The sequence below is a fragment of the Triticum aestivum genome, chromosome 7B (assembly GCF_018294505.1).
Source record: "Triticum aestivum cultivar Chinese Spring chromosome 7B, IWGSC CS RefSeq v2.1, whole genome shotgun sequence".
NCBI lineage: Eukaryota > Viridiplantae > Streptophyta > Magnoliopsida > Poales > Poaceae > Triticum > Triticum aestivum.
The window spans coordinates 679544503-679560032 of record NC_057813.1 but is presented as its reverse complement, the minus strand read 5'-3'; the positions used below and the strand labels follow the sequence as shown (position 1 = coordinate 679560032).

Genomic DNA, 15530 nt, shown 5'->3' with positions numbered 1-15530 from the left:
ACTCTCTACTTGCAAATCACATGTATGTAATTACACAATTCTATGGCGTGTGTCCTTTTGTTAAACTATAGCCTTTTAATTTATCTCTCACTATTAAAATTATCTTAATGATGTGGATTAACACGGTGTTCTGGAAATTACCTTATCATGCCTTTGCATATCATATAATTGAATCGATGGATAGACATGATGTTATTTGATAAGTTAACCATCTCTACTTTAAAAAAACAAGCATTTATTTAGGATTGATTATTTATGTTTTTTTTAGGATAGACGTGATGTCCTTTCTTTCAAATTCATGAAATTTTTTATTCGCACGGTTTTAGTGTAGGGACATTTTTTATGCGTTATGAACATTTCTTTCAAACTGTGCGAGCAATTCTTTATATTCCATGAACATGTAAACAAATATGTACATTTAAATACACATTAAATATTTTTCAAATAAATGGTGATCATTTATTGAATGCATGTTTGAACATTTTTATATATTCTTCCACGAACATTTGTAAGAGTTATGAATAGTTCTTAAATGGTATGACTATTTTTCAATGTCATGAAAATTTCTCGTAATTCAACCAGCCTAATCAGCCGGATGAGGGGAAGCTTTTCCCATTTTATTGTAACTAAAGTCTCAATTTTATGTTGGTCCCTTAAAATCCAGAGTGAATCATATTGTTTCATTGTGTGTCGGTGTACTTTAGGTTGTTTCATCCGGGTATATGTGTAAAATTTTGCAATAAAAATAGTTTATGCCGAGTTTCATTGCACAGAGGCCTGCACAATTCAGAGCCCATTGCATAGAGCAGGCCTACAAAGAGCAAAGGAAGGACCATGACCCATGATGGGGCATGACATTTTTAGGGTTTTACGATCGGGTTTCTTCCCTGAGAAAACACGACCGGGTTACATGCAACATGGCGATATTGCCGTCCCTTCAAAACAACAACAAAAAAAAACATGGCGAATTGCCGGCTAGGCTTGTCTAAACTCAATGCTATGTGACAGAAGGGCACGGCGCAGGCAGTACGATCCGCCGCCGCCATGGAAAGTCTTGCAAGAAAGAAAGCACGGCATCAGAACAGCGACAGCCCTGCTTCACCTGGCTCGGCAAGAATTGCACACGAGGAACCTTTGCAGGAGGATCATGGTGCCGATTGGATCAGCGAGCTACCTGATGAGATCCTGGTAGTCATCCTCTCCCGGTTGCCGATCCGACAGGCTGCTACCACGAGCTGCCTCGCCCGTAGATGGAGCAACCTCTGGAAGAGCGTCACCCACCTCTACCTCCACGCCCATACCGTCGGCGTCCGCACACTAGAAGGAGAAGAACCGTCCGGCGGCGAGGCACGAGCAGCCGAGTTCATACGGAAGGTGGACTCGATCCTGGACGCTCGTGCCGGTGTCGGCGCCGGTGTCCTCGAGTCGTTCTCCGTGTGGTCTTCCCATCTGACCCGCGCCCACGCCGCCGCGGTGGACAGTTGGTGGACCTTGCTCGCGGCGAGCGCCACCCGAGTGGAGCGCTTCGTGCTGCGGACTGCCAGGAAGTCAACCCGGGAAGCCATGGGGGGCGGCCACGTCGAGCCGTACGAGTTCCAGTTGGACAGCCTCGCCGCCGTGGCCTCACGGCTGAGAGAGGTGAGGCTCCAGAACTGCGGCCTGAGGCACTTGGTAGCCAACCCCTCCCCCTTCTCCTCGCTGGCGGTTGTCAAGCTGGAGTTCGTCCCAGCCACCGACCGGCAACTCCAGAGCCTGCTCGACGGGTGCGGCTCTCTGCGGGACCTTCTCATCCTGTGCTGCCACCGGATCACCGGGCTGCGCGTGGCGCACGCGCGGCTCCGGAAACTGCAGGTGGACTGCTGCAGAAACCTCGAGAGCATGCGATTCTGTGCGCCGGTGCTTCGCCGGCTCCGCTACGTCGGCTATCGGATCGCCATGGACTATGCGCATGCGCCGCTGCTCTGGAAGCTGCAGCTCATCTTGCTGCAGCAGGGCGACTCCCCGCTTGACTGCCTCGGCGACGCGCCTCGTCTCCCGAGGCTCAAGACTCTGTCCCTGCAGTTCCCCTCGCCTCTCGTCCCTACTCATCAGCTGCGGCGTCACGGCAGATTCGCCCGTCTGCGCACCCTCAGGCTCTTCCTCCACAATTATTCTTGGAGCGACAACATTGTTTCAGTGGCATATCTCCTTCAGGCCGCACCTTTTGTCCAAACCCTAGAGCTTGAGGTATCTATATATCTATCTTCTTTGTTCAAACCTGGAGCTAACCGTTACCAAGAAAGCGTCACTACCTGCATATACATACTGGCTTGGGGACTTCCGGAGTAATTGATATTTTGTTTATATTAATGTAAGAGCCCCGCTTCGGTACAACCCCCTTCTAAAACGTATAAAATGGCAATATAGTCTTTTCACGCTTCACCTATCCATGCGTTCGATACCCAAATACGACGCGCGTTCTGTTTGACTGATGTGCGATGATAGACGCTCATCGCTAGCCAATCCACCTGATGAGTTCGCTGTCCAATAAAGAAACGGCAGCTATAAGAATGACCACAACAACCGGCTTAGTATAGCGAACCATTTATTCCCAGTTTCTTTTTCTTTTTTCCTTTACTTTTTGTTTCTTTTTCCTATTCATGTTTCTTTTCAAAATTTTAATGCTCTTAATTTTGTTTAAAATTTCATAAATTTTTCTTTTTTTCCCAATTTTGTTCATAAATTGAAAAAATATCACATTTTCAGAAAGAGTAAAAGAAATTTAAAAAATGTTCGTGTCCTTAAAAGATTGTTCAGAATGATACAACATGAATTATTTTTGAAAACTATGAATAAAATTTTGAAAACCAACATTTTTTGGAAAACATGAACAACAATTGGAATTTTCGAACATTTTTTCAATAAGTCTAAGAAAAATAGAAACCAAAAAGGGTTATCGAATTTCCTCAAACATTTTGCTGAATTTTGAACAAAAAATTGAAAGCAGGATCTTTTGAAATTCCAAAGAAATTTGGAAAGTGCGAACGTTATTTGAAACTCCACGGACATTTTTTGAATATGTGAATAAATGTAGGAAAAAAGTGTACTTTTTTGAGTTTGTGAGAAAATTCTGTAAACTAGAACATTTTAAAAATTGTGAAACTTTTTGTAGGCAGCAACATTTTTTTAAGAGTAGAATACACCATAAGTCTTAGAAATATTCAGTGTGTATCATATTAGTCCGAATACTATGAAGATGCATATATGGGTCCTAAAAGTTTGCCAAGTGTGTTTTTTTGGACCTGAAACTGTAGGGTATGGACCCACAGCAAATTTTTATTCCATCACAAGGTTACAAATGTTTGCCAAGTGTGTTGTCCGCAGTCCTATCCACGCTGCATAAGTTTTGATTTGCACGGGGTGGGAGGTTGACTACTTTGATGTGACACAACAAATCTTGCATCAGAAGGATCAATATCCATGCCCCGCAGTCCTATCCACGTTGCATCAGTTTATCGGCCATTTATCCCAAAAGGGTCCGTTTGGGAGCAGCTCGTTACTCGACATCCCTTAAATGGCCCCAATTTTTTAATGGCCTTGCATGACAATTCAAGGCACCATGCCAAGTTTTTTGAGTTTTCGGCTATTCTTTCATTTTCTGGAGTTTTTTTGTTGGAAAATAGTCAATAAATGGTCGGACGTGATGCAACTTGCATATGGTGTCAGAATTCGTTCAAATCTGTCATGGATACCATGGGCAATCTCACTTGCTTGCAAAAGTTGGGGTCATTTCATGCATGTCAAAAAAGACAATGTTCATGGTAGGCGAGAAGGGTCCATTTGGGAGCACTTCATTTCTCAACATCTCTAAAATTGCTCCATTTGTTTCTTGGTATTGTATGACCAATTCAAGGCACCATGCCAATTTGTTTAAGTTTTCAACAAATCTTGCATTTTTCTGAAGTTTTCGTCGATAAATGGCTGGACATGACACAACTTGCATACAGTGTCCAAATTCGTTCAAACTTGGCATAGATGACTACCATGGGCATGCCCACATGCTTGCAAATGTTGAGGTCAGTTCATGCATGTAGGAAAATATACCATGTTCAACACAGGAACTCGCGAGTAGGCCAAAATGGTCCATTTGAGAGTCTGTTCTTGTTCGTGGCGCATGGGAAAATTTGACAAGTTTGAACACCTTTTCCAAAATTGGTAACAAATTTCCAACAATTGATGAATTTTTAACAAAAATTGGAAACAATGTACTATTTTAAGAAATTATCAACTTTTTTTAAGCACAAATATTTCTTAAATCGGTGAACAATATATTTGAAAACGTGATTTCTTTTCAAATTGCAAGAATATTTTTAAAATTCTTAAACCATTTTTTTGAACAAGTTTCGAAAAGAATAATAAAGTATGAAAGGAAAAAATTATCAAAAAAAAAGAGAATAAAGATAGAGAAAAACTATTTACGCGTTGGCCTAACTAGGCATTGACATCAATCGGGGGGAAACCCTATTTGACGCTTATTACGTCAAAGAATCGTTGTTTCCCACATACCCAATCGATACGAGTGAACATGAGCTAGTCCATTTTAATCTGTTTGTTGCCTCTGCAGATGCCAGTTTTGGGAAGCTCTAGAGAGTTCCAGGCCAGTTTTCACCGGTTTGGGAACGTTTAAGAAGGTTCATGAATTGCTTTTTTTCTGTTTTCAATGTCACAAAGTTTAAAAAATGTTCAACATATTTTTTTATTCAAACTTTTCAAAAGAGTTCACAAAATGGTTGTGTTTCAAAACACTTTAGAGTTTCAAAATTGTTTGTGTTTTCAAAAGAAATTCGAAATTATAAAATCTCTTTTTTTTAAAACAAATCGGAGTTCAAAAATGTGTTCCACATTTCGGAAAATTTGTCTGCACTTTCATAATTTTCTTTACAATTTCGAAAATATTCGCATTTAAAAAAAATCACATTCAGATTTCCAGAAAAAAGTTCAAATATGTCGCTGCTCATAGTTCTTAAATCTCTACGAAGTCATTTACCCATGAAAGCTCGCTCAACCTAGTGGTTCTGCTTATCTATCTATTTGCTGGAGGTCCTGGTTCGATTCCTTGATGTGGCAATTTGTTTTTAGGATTTTCCACTCTTTCACTATAAAACCACTATAGAAATAGCTCGTTGCTGGGCCGGCCCAGTTTACTGCGTTGTGTACAGTGGTGTATTTTGTAAAAGGACTATCCTACCCTTCTTTATGAAGGGGTATGGGCAGATCTGGTCTGTCAATGTGTTTAGGGGGGTTGTACCGAAGAACAAGTGTTAATGTATTCCCTTAATCCAAATTTGTAGGGCTCCTCCATCTCAAAAAAAAAATTTTGTAGGGCTCCATGTAACTATGTTGATATATCCTTCATATTATTAATATATTTCTTTTATTGAAAAATTGCAGGGTTTTGGTGATGAGCAATCTGCACCGCCGCCGCTGACGGAACTAAAGATCACATGGCCCGAAGGTTGCTTAGCCAACATGTTGCATACGGTATCCATCGGAGGGTTCAGAGGTGAGCCCGAGCTGGTAGAACTTGGCATGTTCCTTATGGAGAAGCTAGCACCGATGGTGCCATCTGCAAGGCGGGAACATGCAATAGGTGTTGTGTTGGCGAAGCTAGCACCGATGGTGCCATCGAAGGTGAAGTTCACTGCTTGCTAATGGGTCGCGGTTCGAGCAACGATGATACACGTACATATGGAGAGAGTGGTTTTCGTTACCATGCACAGGAGATACCGTGCATGGCTTAGCCGTTGATTCTTTTGTTTTTGGAAAATATATATGTGTCACTTTGTGCTTCATGTCACTTCCATCATCCTTATACTGTCAAATATGTATACACTTTATGCAATTATGTGCCATGTTTAGTGACGGAGCATCAGTTCAAGCAAGATAGGGTCGTGGCATGTCCAGTTTTCTGTAGCAAAGCAGGCCATGAGTGAAACAAATTTTGGCTAACATGCTGGTATAACCTAACAATTCACACATAACTTTCCCCCGCTTGTATCATCAAGAGTCTCAGACAGACAAAATGATATCTGGACCGCGCTGCTTCTGGATTTCCAGAAGCGAACAAATTGCCGCCCTGGGCATTTCTTCATGAATGTATGATACTCAATGCTAGTCAGGAGTAGTTCTTCATGAATGCATGATACTCAAGGCTAGTCAGGAATAGTTCTTCATGAATGTATGATACTCAAGGCTAGTCAGGAGTAGTTTTTCATGAATGTTTCTTGCCGACGGTAGAGGGCGTGGGCTACCATGTGACTTGTCCCACCAAAGCGGATGGATATGTTCACCCCTTCTTTAATATATGATATGCACACTCATGCGTATTTGAAAAGAAAAAAAAAACAAATTGCCGCCCTTGGCAGTTCCAACTCAATTTAGTTTGGTACATCTCTTATCGAAGATGTTGAAAGAAAGCAAGATGATTATCTACAATTACTTCTGAATCCAGTGCATACACCTCATGACAATGGTTTTTTCATGATTTAGAACAACTTGCATTACCTCAACATGCCTAATGCCTTCATTCAGATTTTTTGCCCATTCTATAGGCACTTTCCATATGTACACAGAGGTTTTCTTGACCATACATCATGTGTTTTGCGTGTTCAATCTGCCGGGCTGCCAGCTATCAAGTGTGTCCGCCTTACAACTAGAAATTTGGCATTCAAACCGTGCTGAAAAATGAATACTTAGATGAGTGTGTCCGGCTCCTTTCTAGTCGATCACTTGTAATGGATCATACGAAGGAGAATCGTTTCACCGAATGGATTATCCTTCTGTTAAAAAATGAAGTAGAAAGCTGCAGCCAAAGTGGAATTGTGGGATACTAAGCTAATGAATAATACTAATATTGTGTTAATAAACAGTCGCTTAACCTGTCCCGACATAGCTACCTACTTTTGATCCAGGTTTCGTAGCTACCCCTCTTGGCCAACAATTGTTGGAGGATCGACAAGATGCATATAAAGATCCAGTTGGAGGATCAACAAGATGCATACAAAGATCCTGTGATTATGTTAACCAATTAACTTGATTAATCTCAACCTGCCTACCTGCTGTTGATCTCAAAACTGCCCCTCTTTGTTTCAACGCAACTACCCATCTTCTCGTCTGCCTAGCTAGCTAGCCAACAACCTAAGGTAAGGATTAACAAGATGCACATAAAGATCATAGATCCAAGCAGCCTGTCATAGTTATTACTACGATGTATGAAAATTATGATATATCAACAAATGTAGCATGTCATTATGGAAAGAAAAATATTGTTCGTCGAACCTCAGGTGCAAGAATACGTACTGTTTATGGGGACTAAACTCTAAACACACATAGATTATCACTAGATATACCGTGCATGTCATGTTAATCAAACAGTCACAACTTCTGTCAGCATATGAGTTCTTGAGAAAGAAGGAAAGGTAAACCTAAATTCAACATAATTGTTTAAAGATCTTCATGGTGGAATCACAAGCTACTTAAGTAGCCTGATCGCTACTTGCTCATCCAACCTTACCCAAAACCGAATCACAGCAGCAAAAACCAAGACAGGGACGACCATACTCACCTCCAAAGTTAGCTGTGGTCTCCGGCATGGAGAAAACCGTAGCACTAGCTCTGCTGCTACTCTTCACTCTCCTGACCACGGCGCATCGGTTCGCGGATGGCCAGGCCTTCTGCCGGTCGCAGATCAGCCTCGCAAACGAGGCGTGCAGCCTGAGGACCTTCCCGGGGTCGAGGCCCCCCTACGTGCCCCGGCAGCTACTCAACGAAACCTCCACGTCGACGACACCCGGCAGCAAGGAGTACGAGCTTCGGACCCGGGACGACGACGACGACGACGATGACGATGAAGAAGGGGGAGAACACGAGGGGCGGCACCGGCGTCGACAGCGGCACCGCCACAGTGCCGACAACAGCGACCCGCGTGACACGGCCTGCTGCCGCCGGCTGATGGCCATCGACAACTCGTGCATCTGCCAGGCATCGGCGCGCCTGCCGGTGTTCATGACCTCGGTGTGGCACGTCATCAAGCTCACGCCGGTGGAGGGCTGCGAGGTCACCTTCGAGTGCCCTGGCGCCTTGTCACCGCTGGGCTGATCTCATTACATTGATCGATTGATTGCGATTATGTCTGCTACACCAAATCATCAGTTCACATTCCTTACACAGAGATTGAATTGATCCATATATATTGTAATAAAGATAGATTAACAGAAGTTGTACTATCATTGAGAAGAAGATATAAATTAGTACTACATCCTTAACTGAAGTCGGATCGATCGACTACATTGTATTTTATTTTCTCACTGTCATCCGGAACTAGCGAGCGACCAATCACCTGAACTGAAGTCCAATTTGTCATCCAAGGACGGCAAAGGCAGGTTGGCGAGATCAGCCACGGCGATGAGATCGTTGCTGGCCAGATCCTCCGCCAGGAATGGCTCGCCCATCTGCCGCTCATCAGCATACGGTAGCGCCTCATGGGGCATGACCACCGCCGGCAGTGACGGCGACAGCGGCGATGTCAAAGAAGACATGCACGGCGCTGACGACGGCACGGTCGCCCCAACATCTTGCTTCAGTCTCATCTCCGACTGATTCGACTCATCAGATACAGGATTGATCTTGTGGCTCAAGTCTGCAGGAGACGCCGACGCAATGGCAACCTGAACGTAGCCGCTTGACGAGAAGCGCGTCACAAAGTCATCGTACGCCGCTTTGGCCTCCGCCTCGGAAGGGAAGGTGCCGATCCATCAGCGGACGTTGAGGCGATGGCTCCGGAAGTCGGCCACCCACCGGCCGGGCTGTCTCTCATAGACTCCACGAAACTTTCTCAAGGGTGATTTAGCCACTTTGGCGCCGCGCATCCTCGGCACCGGCCGCCGGCGGCCGCTTAAGATTCGACTGGCTTGAAGAATGGTTAGGGTTTCTCTCGTGAGGAAGTTACGATAAGTGTCTCAAAACCCGGTACGCATCCGCGTTCTGAATTTGGCATCCTGGACCTGTTGTTGTTGCCTCACTGCATATTCATCGAGATGAGCATAGGCCCATCATGTTTCTCGCTCATGTGAACAACCATTAATAGGCCTGGATTGTGCGCCCCATTAACAGGTAGAGTATTTGTTCCTCAAAAAAAAAACAAGTAGAGTATTTTCTTCCTTCTTCTAAAAAAGAAAGAGAGTATTTATTTCGTTTTATTCTTACAAAAATCCTAATACAGTATTCATACAATCATATATAAACTATCTCATGATAAGGGAAATTTTAGTGTTTATCCAAAAGGTGTAATGTGTATTTAAAAATATTCATAAAATTATGACTTTATGTGTAATTGGTAAAGTGTTCTCACATTTTAAGTAGACGTTCATGTAATTAAAAAGTGCTCACCTGTTTTCGAAATGTTGATGTAATTTAGAAAAAACATTCACGCCTTTTTGAAAATGTTCATCTAATTTGGAAATAATACCATTTTGTAAATATTATTTTATTGTTAAAATATGTTTATATTTTAAAAAAATGAACAAAATGGGTAAACACAGAACTAAAAAGGGTAGACAGAAAACAAACCAAAAAAACGTGAAACTAGGATAAAACAACCGTGACAAACCAAACCCCTAGCACCGCCATTACTGGGAAACTATATGTAGACACTATATATCGCGCATTTGCGTCGTGTTTTTTTTTTTACTCACAAAGAGCGTACATTTGCGTCGTGTTTTGCCAGAGTTACTAGAAGATACTTCATCTGTAAGGAGAAAAATAGTACCATCCGCAATTCCTATTACATGCTTACAATGCAGAATTTTCAAGAATTGTGCACATCCATCATCGATTTTTGGCGGGCCATGTGCGGGGGTGTTCGTCAGTTTTTTTCACTTCTTTTCCTTTTTCTTCTAGTTTTTCTGTCATTCTTTTGTTTATTTGTTTTTTTTTCATTCGGGATTCCACTAGATATTTTTCTGTTCTTTTTCATGTTCAGTTTTTTTTCCTTTCTATGTTCTTTATACATTATTTTTTTTACAAAATATGCGATGAACATATTGAGAAACATGTGACGAACATACAAATCGCGATGAATATTTTCTCAAATATGTTACAGACAACTTTCAAATACGCAAGAATATATTTTGAACACATGAGTTACTTTGTATATACGAACATCTACGTTTTTCATTTGCTGCAATAATTTCCCCACTTTAATCCGCCTAACAAATAAACATATTTCCCATAAAAACTTTAGGACAGTAAAACTAGGCAACTTTCCAGATCACTTGTGGCCATAAAGATTCTGATCGTCAGATTTCGTGTTCCGGTTGTTTCTGGCGGATCCGGCTTGCCTGCTCCCTTTCCATGCTCTCATCCGTGCTTCCACTTCATTCTACGGCTATCCTTTTCCCTTTTTCTTTTCTAATCTAATCAACCCCCCCCCCCTGATTTTTAGGGGATGGGGCCGTGTCTTATTTTCTTCCAATCAAAACAAGCCACATAGGCGGGAGCACGGATGGGAGCATGGGAAGGGAGCAGGCAAGTCTCGTCCGTTTCTGGCTGTTAGATTGTTGGGTTACTTCGTGCTTTCTCGCTAAATGTGCCACGTCTTATAGGGCAGCTATTCCCATGGAAATTTCAAAGAACTCTTGCAAGCTGGGCCAGCCAATCGGATAAACCCCGCTGTGGAAAAGGTAGGCATAACGAGGCAAATTAGTAAATGTCTCTGTTACAATGTGGTTCATCCAATGAGCTTGGAGAAAGGTGACTCACGAATAACAATTTCAGAGCCCCACTCTCTGTCTTCAAGTCCATCCAACGATTTCTTGCAAAACTGGAGCTATTGCCAGTGAAGAGTGCTCTTGTAGAGGGACTAGTAACCGTCCCTCACGACCAAGGTAGGTCGCGCCATCTATTTGCAACAGACATAGAAAAGTTGATGGGGCAGTTGATCGAGCTGATAGCAGAGGTATAGTCAGTGCAATTTGCAAAGACGCCAATGATATGTTTCTTGGACCATCATCAGTCTTATTTGATGTCTGAGCATCATGCAACTTCGGAGATCATTGCCTACAGTGATACCTCACCTCTCACCTACAAGTGGAGGCCTCCACAGCCTGATCTATTCATATGCCCAGGTCCTGGACATCGGTCGTTTCCACTCACGTTGAGTCGGGAACCCCATCTGATGTACTGCTCAGGTCCACTATAGCAGCGCAGGCGGAACTCCTGGTGCGCGTTGGGAGCTTTCTGGAGCGAGCAGAGGCTGCTTTGGGAAAGCTCTCTCTTGTTCCGGCTGTGTTGCAATCCGCTCCTACGCCACGTCCTCCTAGTGAGGTCGATGTTGGTGGCTCAGTGGAGAACAGTGTTGCGGAGCTCTATGGTTGTTTCTCCCCTAGAGCTGTGGACAACTCGTCACCTTCGTCTGCCTTGCCTACTGTGTTGTCTACCGCTGAGGGCGGGACCATTGCCGTGGTTGTGCCTCCGGTGTTGCAGGTGATGCCCGAGCTTCAAATGGTATGTGCGAGCTCTGATTTGCCTCTATCAATGGAGCAAACGATGGTGGACACGCAAGCAACCACGAGTGAGGGACATGATTCAACTGTGACATGTGAGCAGAGTGAGGTGAACTCGCTTGGGCGCTCACATGTGATTTTGGCACCCGTTCCACCCCCGCCGACGGATACTTCGAATGCTCTCTTTGCAAAAGAGCTTTGTGACTTGCTCGCTAGTGTGGAGGCTATTAGTCCTGGAACTGGAAGGCAATTGCCTGCCTCCTGACAGGATCGACATTCAAGGGCAAATGCAAGAAGGCGAGCGATTGCCCTCGGACCGGTTTAGTGCAGGAGAAGTCACTAAGGTGCAAAAGCAAGAAGAGTGGTGTCATAGGTAAGGTGCCCGCGGCTGCTTAGTGGATGATTCTCGGTCCCTCGGCTCATCCTCGCGACTGGCCGTCCTCACGGGTTGGGTCGTCATTGTAGTTTTGGTGTGGTCCACTATCTTTTGTTGGGATGTTCTTGTTGGGTTCAATCGTGGTGTACAAGCGTCAGGAGTTATGTTTGTAGTATGTTGGGAGGATTTGGTGGGTTGCAGGTGTACTCATGGGGTCTCATGATTGGTGAGTAGTCTAATTGTGGTCTGATTGTATTGGTTTTAGCCCGGTTTTCCATAAATTAACTGGGCAATTCTCTTCTTCTTAATTAATCGATGAGGCAATTCTTTTGCCTCCATTTCAAAAAAAAAAATATGCCGTGTGCATCAATCATCATGTTGCATCTCCCCTCCCTTCCTTGCAACATACTCTCTTCATCTCATAATATAAGAGCGTTTTTGACACGTCAAAAACGCTCTTATATTATGGGATAGGGGGAAAACCCGTGATGCAGGTGGGTTTCGTGGCAGCGCTTCCCTTTTCCATGGGATATTCAGTGAAACTGTAGCTCCAATCCTTTGTAGTCGTGTCACCATTTTTCCTGGTCTTGTTGTGATGTATGCAAATTGATGGACAACTTACTTTTGTTGCCAGTTTGAACACAAAATCCAACGAACGTGCGTGCGTGCGAACACACGTCACACACGGAAACACACATAGGCACGCACATGTTACGTTACGTTTTGTTTTTGTTTTGAGCGATTGTTGCGTGCAACTGTTACGCTAGAAGCCGCAAAAAAAAAAATAACATATGCCCAAAGTATGGTGTCTCAAAAAAAAAGGCAAGAGGCAGGAAACCCTTCCAAAAAAAGGTAAGAGGCAGGAAAAGTTGACTGAAGCTAACCTTTTCTTCAGGCAATTTACAAATACCGAAAGTGGTGAATTAGTGGGTTTATGCCCGATAGGACATGACTAAAGAGGGCGTGTATTTGTAAACTACCCCTTCCGTTCCTAAATGTAAATCTTTCTAAAGATTTAAATATGTACTACATACGAAGCAACATGAGTGAATCTATACTTTAAACTACGTCTGTATACATCCATATGTAGTCCAAACTGAAATCTCTAAAAAGACTTATACGGAGTATTTAGGAGCGGAGGGAGTAATAACTTAGGTATTCTTAACTCCAAGTCACGACACGGAGTGTTCAACTCTTTATTCAATGAAAATTTAGAGGTTGTGTATTTAAAAAAACTGACTACAACTCGTCAATTTAAATCGGAACATATCTGTATTCGCTGCATATGATGATACGCAGAAACAATCTGTGGTTTGTGCTTGAAATGCAGTCAATCAGTATGCAATGATCGATAACAGTGATAACAGAGGGATTGCCACAAAGTACGGTTAAAACAGTTTATACTTCAACACGAATACCAGTGACAGGTTCTGCGAAAATGACAATCTAGGGTTGCATTGCAAGGCCTTGGTAACCTCAACAGTAAGTACGAGATTTGCGCTAAAATGATATTCAAAGATCGTCCTTCACACTGATGTTCAGAAGTTTAGCCAGCTCGCCATTTTCATATGCGTCAACAGTATCTGCATTTTCCCCATGAATGAAAATAGAAAACAAGGAGTCAGAATAGAACAAGAATTCACAAAAATCCTTGTTGTAACTGATCTTTGTACCAGAACACTACGTACCATCAGAGCCTCCCAAGTGCTTTCCTCGGATGAAAACCTGAGGAACAGTACGCCTGCCAACCATGTCGGATAAGGCGTCCTGGATTTCCCCACCATCCTCTGCATCACAACCAGAATAAATCTTTTCATTGAAAAAATTCCGTGAATTGTAAGCGATTTACGACATTTTCAGGATGTTGGTGTTTCCGGCCCAAGAGCCAACTTGTGGAGTATAGGGGACATAACAGCATAATATTGAAGGCAACATCTTTTACAGATAGATAAACAAAGAGCATGATCGCATACAGATAACTAGTGAGAATGGATGTACCTCGCTGATCAAGCTCGACGACATATGGGTCCTTCTTCAGTTCAAGTTCCTTAAACACAGCCTTCGCCCTTTTACAATACCTGCAAAAATTGAGTACTTAAACATACTGTTTCTTCTGACAGTACGAAAACACTGAAATGTGGTAAGTTGACAGTAGTTGGGTTCTGCAACTATGGGCAGCGGCGGAGCCAGGAACAGAGTAGATGTGGGGCTAAATTATGATAGGCAAAAAAATTCACCAAATAGTATCAAACAACACACAACATAGTAGAGCACATTACCACTGACACTAACATAAATCTCTAATCTCCAGATCAAACTCACCAATTGGTTTTCAAAGCCAGAGATCGGCAATAATTTCATCCATATTCACTCTATGCTCTGTTATTTAACAGCACAATGTGTGTGCATCTTTGTGTTAGAAACTTTTGCTAGTGCCTGTCATCTTTTGGGTATTATCTATCCACCCTATTCCTAGCAAATTATGAAATTACAAAAGACAAAACACAGTCTAATTAGAATTAAGCATGCATCCATCCAAAGATACACCAGTTTTCTAGTTACAATATATTTGGGGTTTCACAAGATGGAATAAAGAAGGATAAATTGACACACCACCCTAGGGTTGGCCTTTGCCGAATGGCTAAATTGGGGAACAGCTGGTTGGGGAGTTGATCGTACTATCAGTATCGCTGGAGCACCAGCGGGAATCGCTGATGGCCTGCTGCCTGATGCCTGGAAATTTATGGAGATTAGAAATTTGAGAGGGGAAAGACAAGAAGAAGCGCGAATCATAAATCTCTGGTCGTAGAGATGTACAGATCACTATATCATCGCTCCAGTAGGCCAGGTGGTGGTGCCATGGGGCGGCTGGTGCTGCACTTACACCTAATACGGTAATACGTACTCATTTACGCCACGGGCTGGACTGGTGCTACAGCCCGGGTAGCACCAGCCACAGCTCCGCTCCTGACTATGGGCATCATCATCAAAAAATTCATTATGCACATCATCTGACTACATCAGTGCCTTCCAGTTTCATATTATCTGACCATATCCCCGCATAGCCATGTGCTCTTCACAAGTGTTCGCGTTCAAGTATTCAACTTCACACAACCATTTAAGTTTAGCTTATTTCATTATACTTGCAAGAGTTCTGGTGAGCTGATCAGACTCGAGCTTGTACCGGACAAACTCAAAATGCTAACCTAATAAAGCATTCTAAAAGGAAAGTAGAGATCCAGATTCTCCTACATTATCTATGGCATGAAATCAGAGGCTCGCTAAAATGACTAAACCAGAAGAAACAGAACTTTTTCTGTTTCGGATAAAACAAGCAGTGTAAAAAAGTACTGCTACTTTCTTTCATCACCTAGTGTATCAAGAATTTTAAGAAAATAAAAACTTAGAACACCAACACCAGGCAAGGCCAGATAATATACCTCCCTGTTCAGTTCAGTACGAACAAGTCAACAACAAATAGCTGTTGCCTAAATCTTCATACAGTTCAAATTCCGGTTTTGAAGCAGATAGAGCCATGGCATGATTTAGAACAAATTTTCATGGGCTTGTCACTCAATGACAATGTAAATTCTCAGATCGGGCAGTATGATTCT

General features: G+C 42.9%; 2 protein-coding genes across 2 annotated transcripts in view; one reads left to right on the top strand and one right to left on the bottom strand.

Moving 5' to 3' along the window:
• Nucleotides 1-7533: 7533 nt before the first annotated feature.
• LOC123159893 (uncharacterized) lies at nt 7534-8308 on the top strand. The gene has a single exon (XM_044577701.1). It carries the CDS (start codon nt 7630-7632, stop codon nt 8134-8136), a length of 507 nt encoding a protein of 168 aa, XP_044433636.1. The 5' UTR covers nt 7534-7629; the 3' UTR covers nt 8137-8308.
• A 4960-nt stretch (nt 8309-13268) lies between these two features.
• The window catches only part of LOC123157506 (glutaredoxin-C8), a 3828-nt gene continuing 1566 nt past the window's right edge, over nt 13269-15530 (bottom strand). The window contains exons 2-4 of the mRNA XM_044575800.1: nt 13915-13994; nt 13605-13703; nt 13269-13499 (exon numbers count right to left, since the gene is read on the bottom strand). Of these exons, the coding sequence (XP_044431735.1) occupies nt 13429-13499; nt 13605-13703; nt 13915-13994 (250 nt within the window). The 3' untranslated portion in view covers nt 13269-13428. The remainder of the gene's footprint in view (nt 13500-13604; nt 13704-13914; nt 13995-15530) is intronic.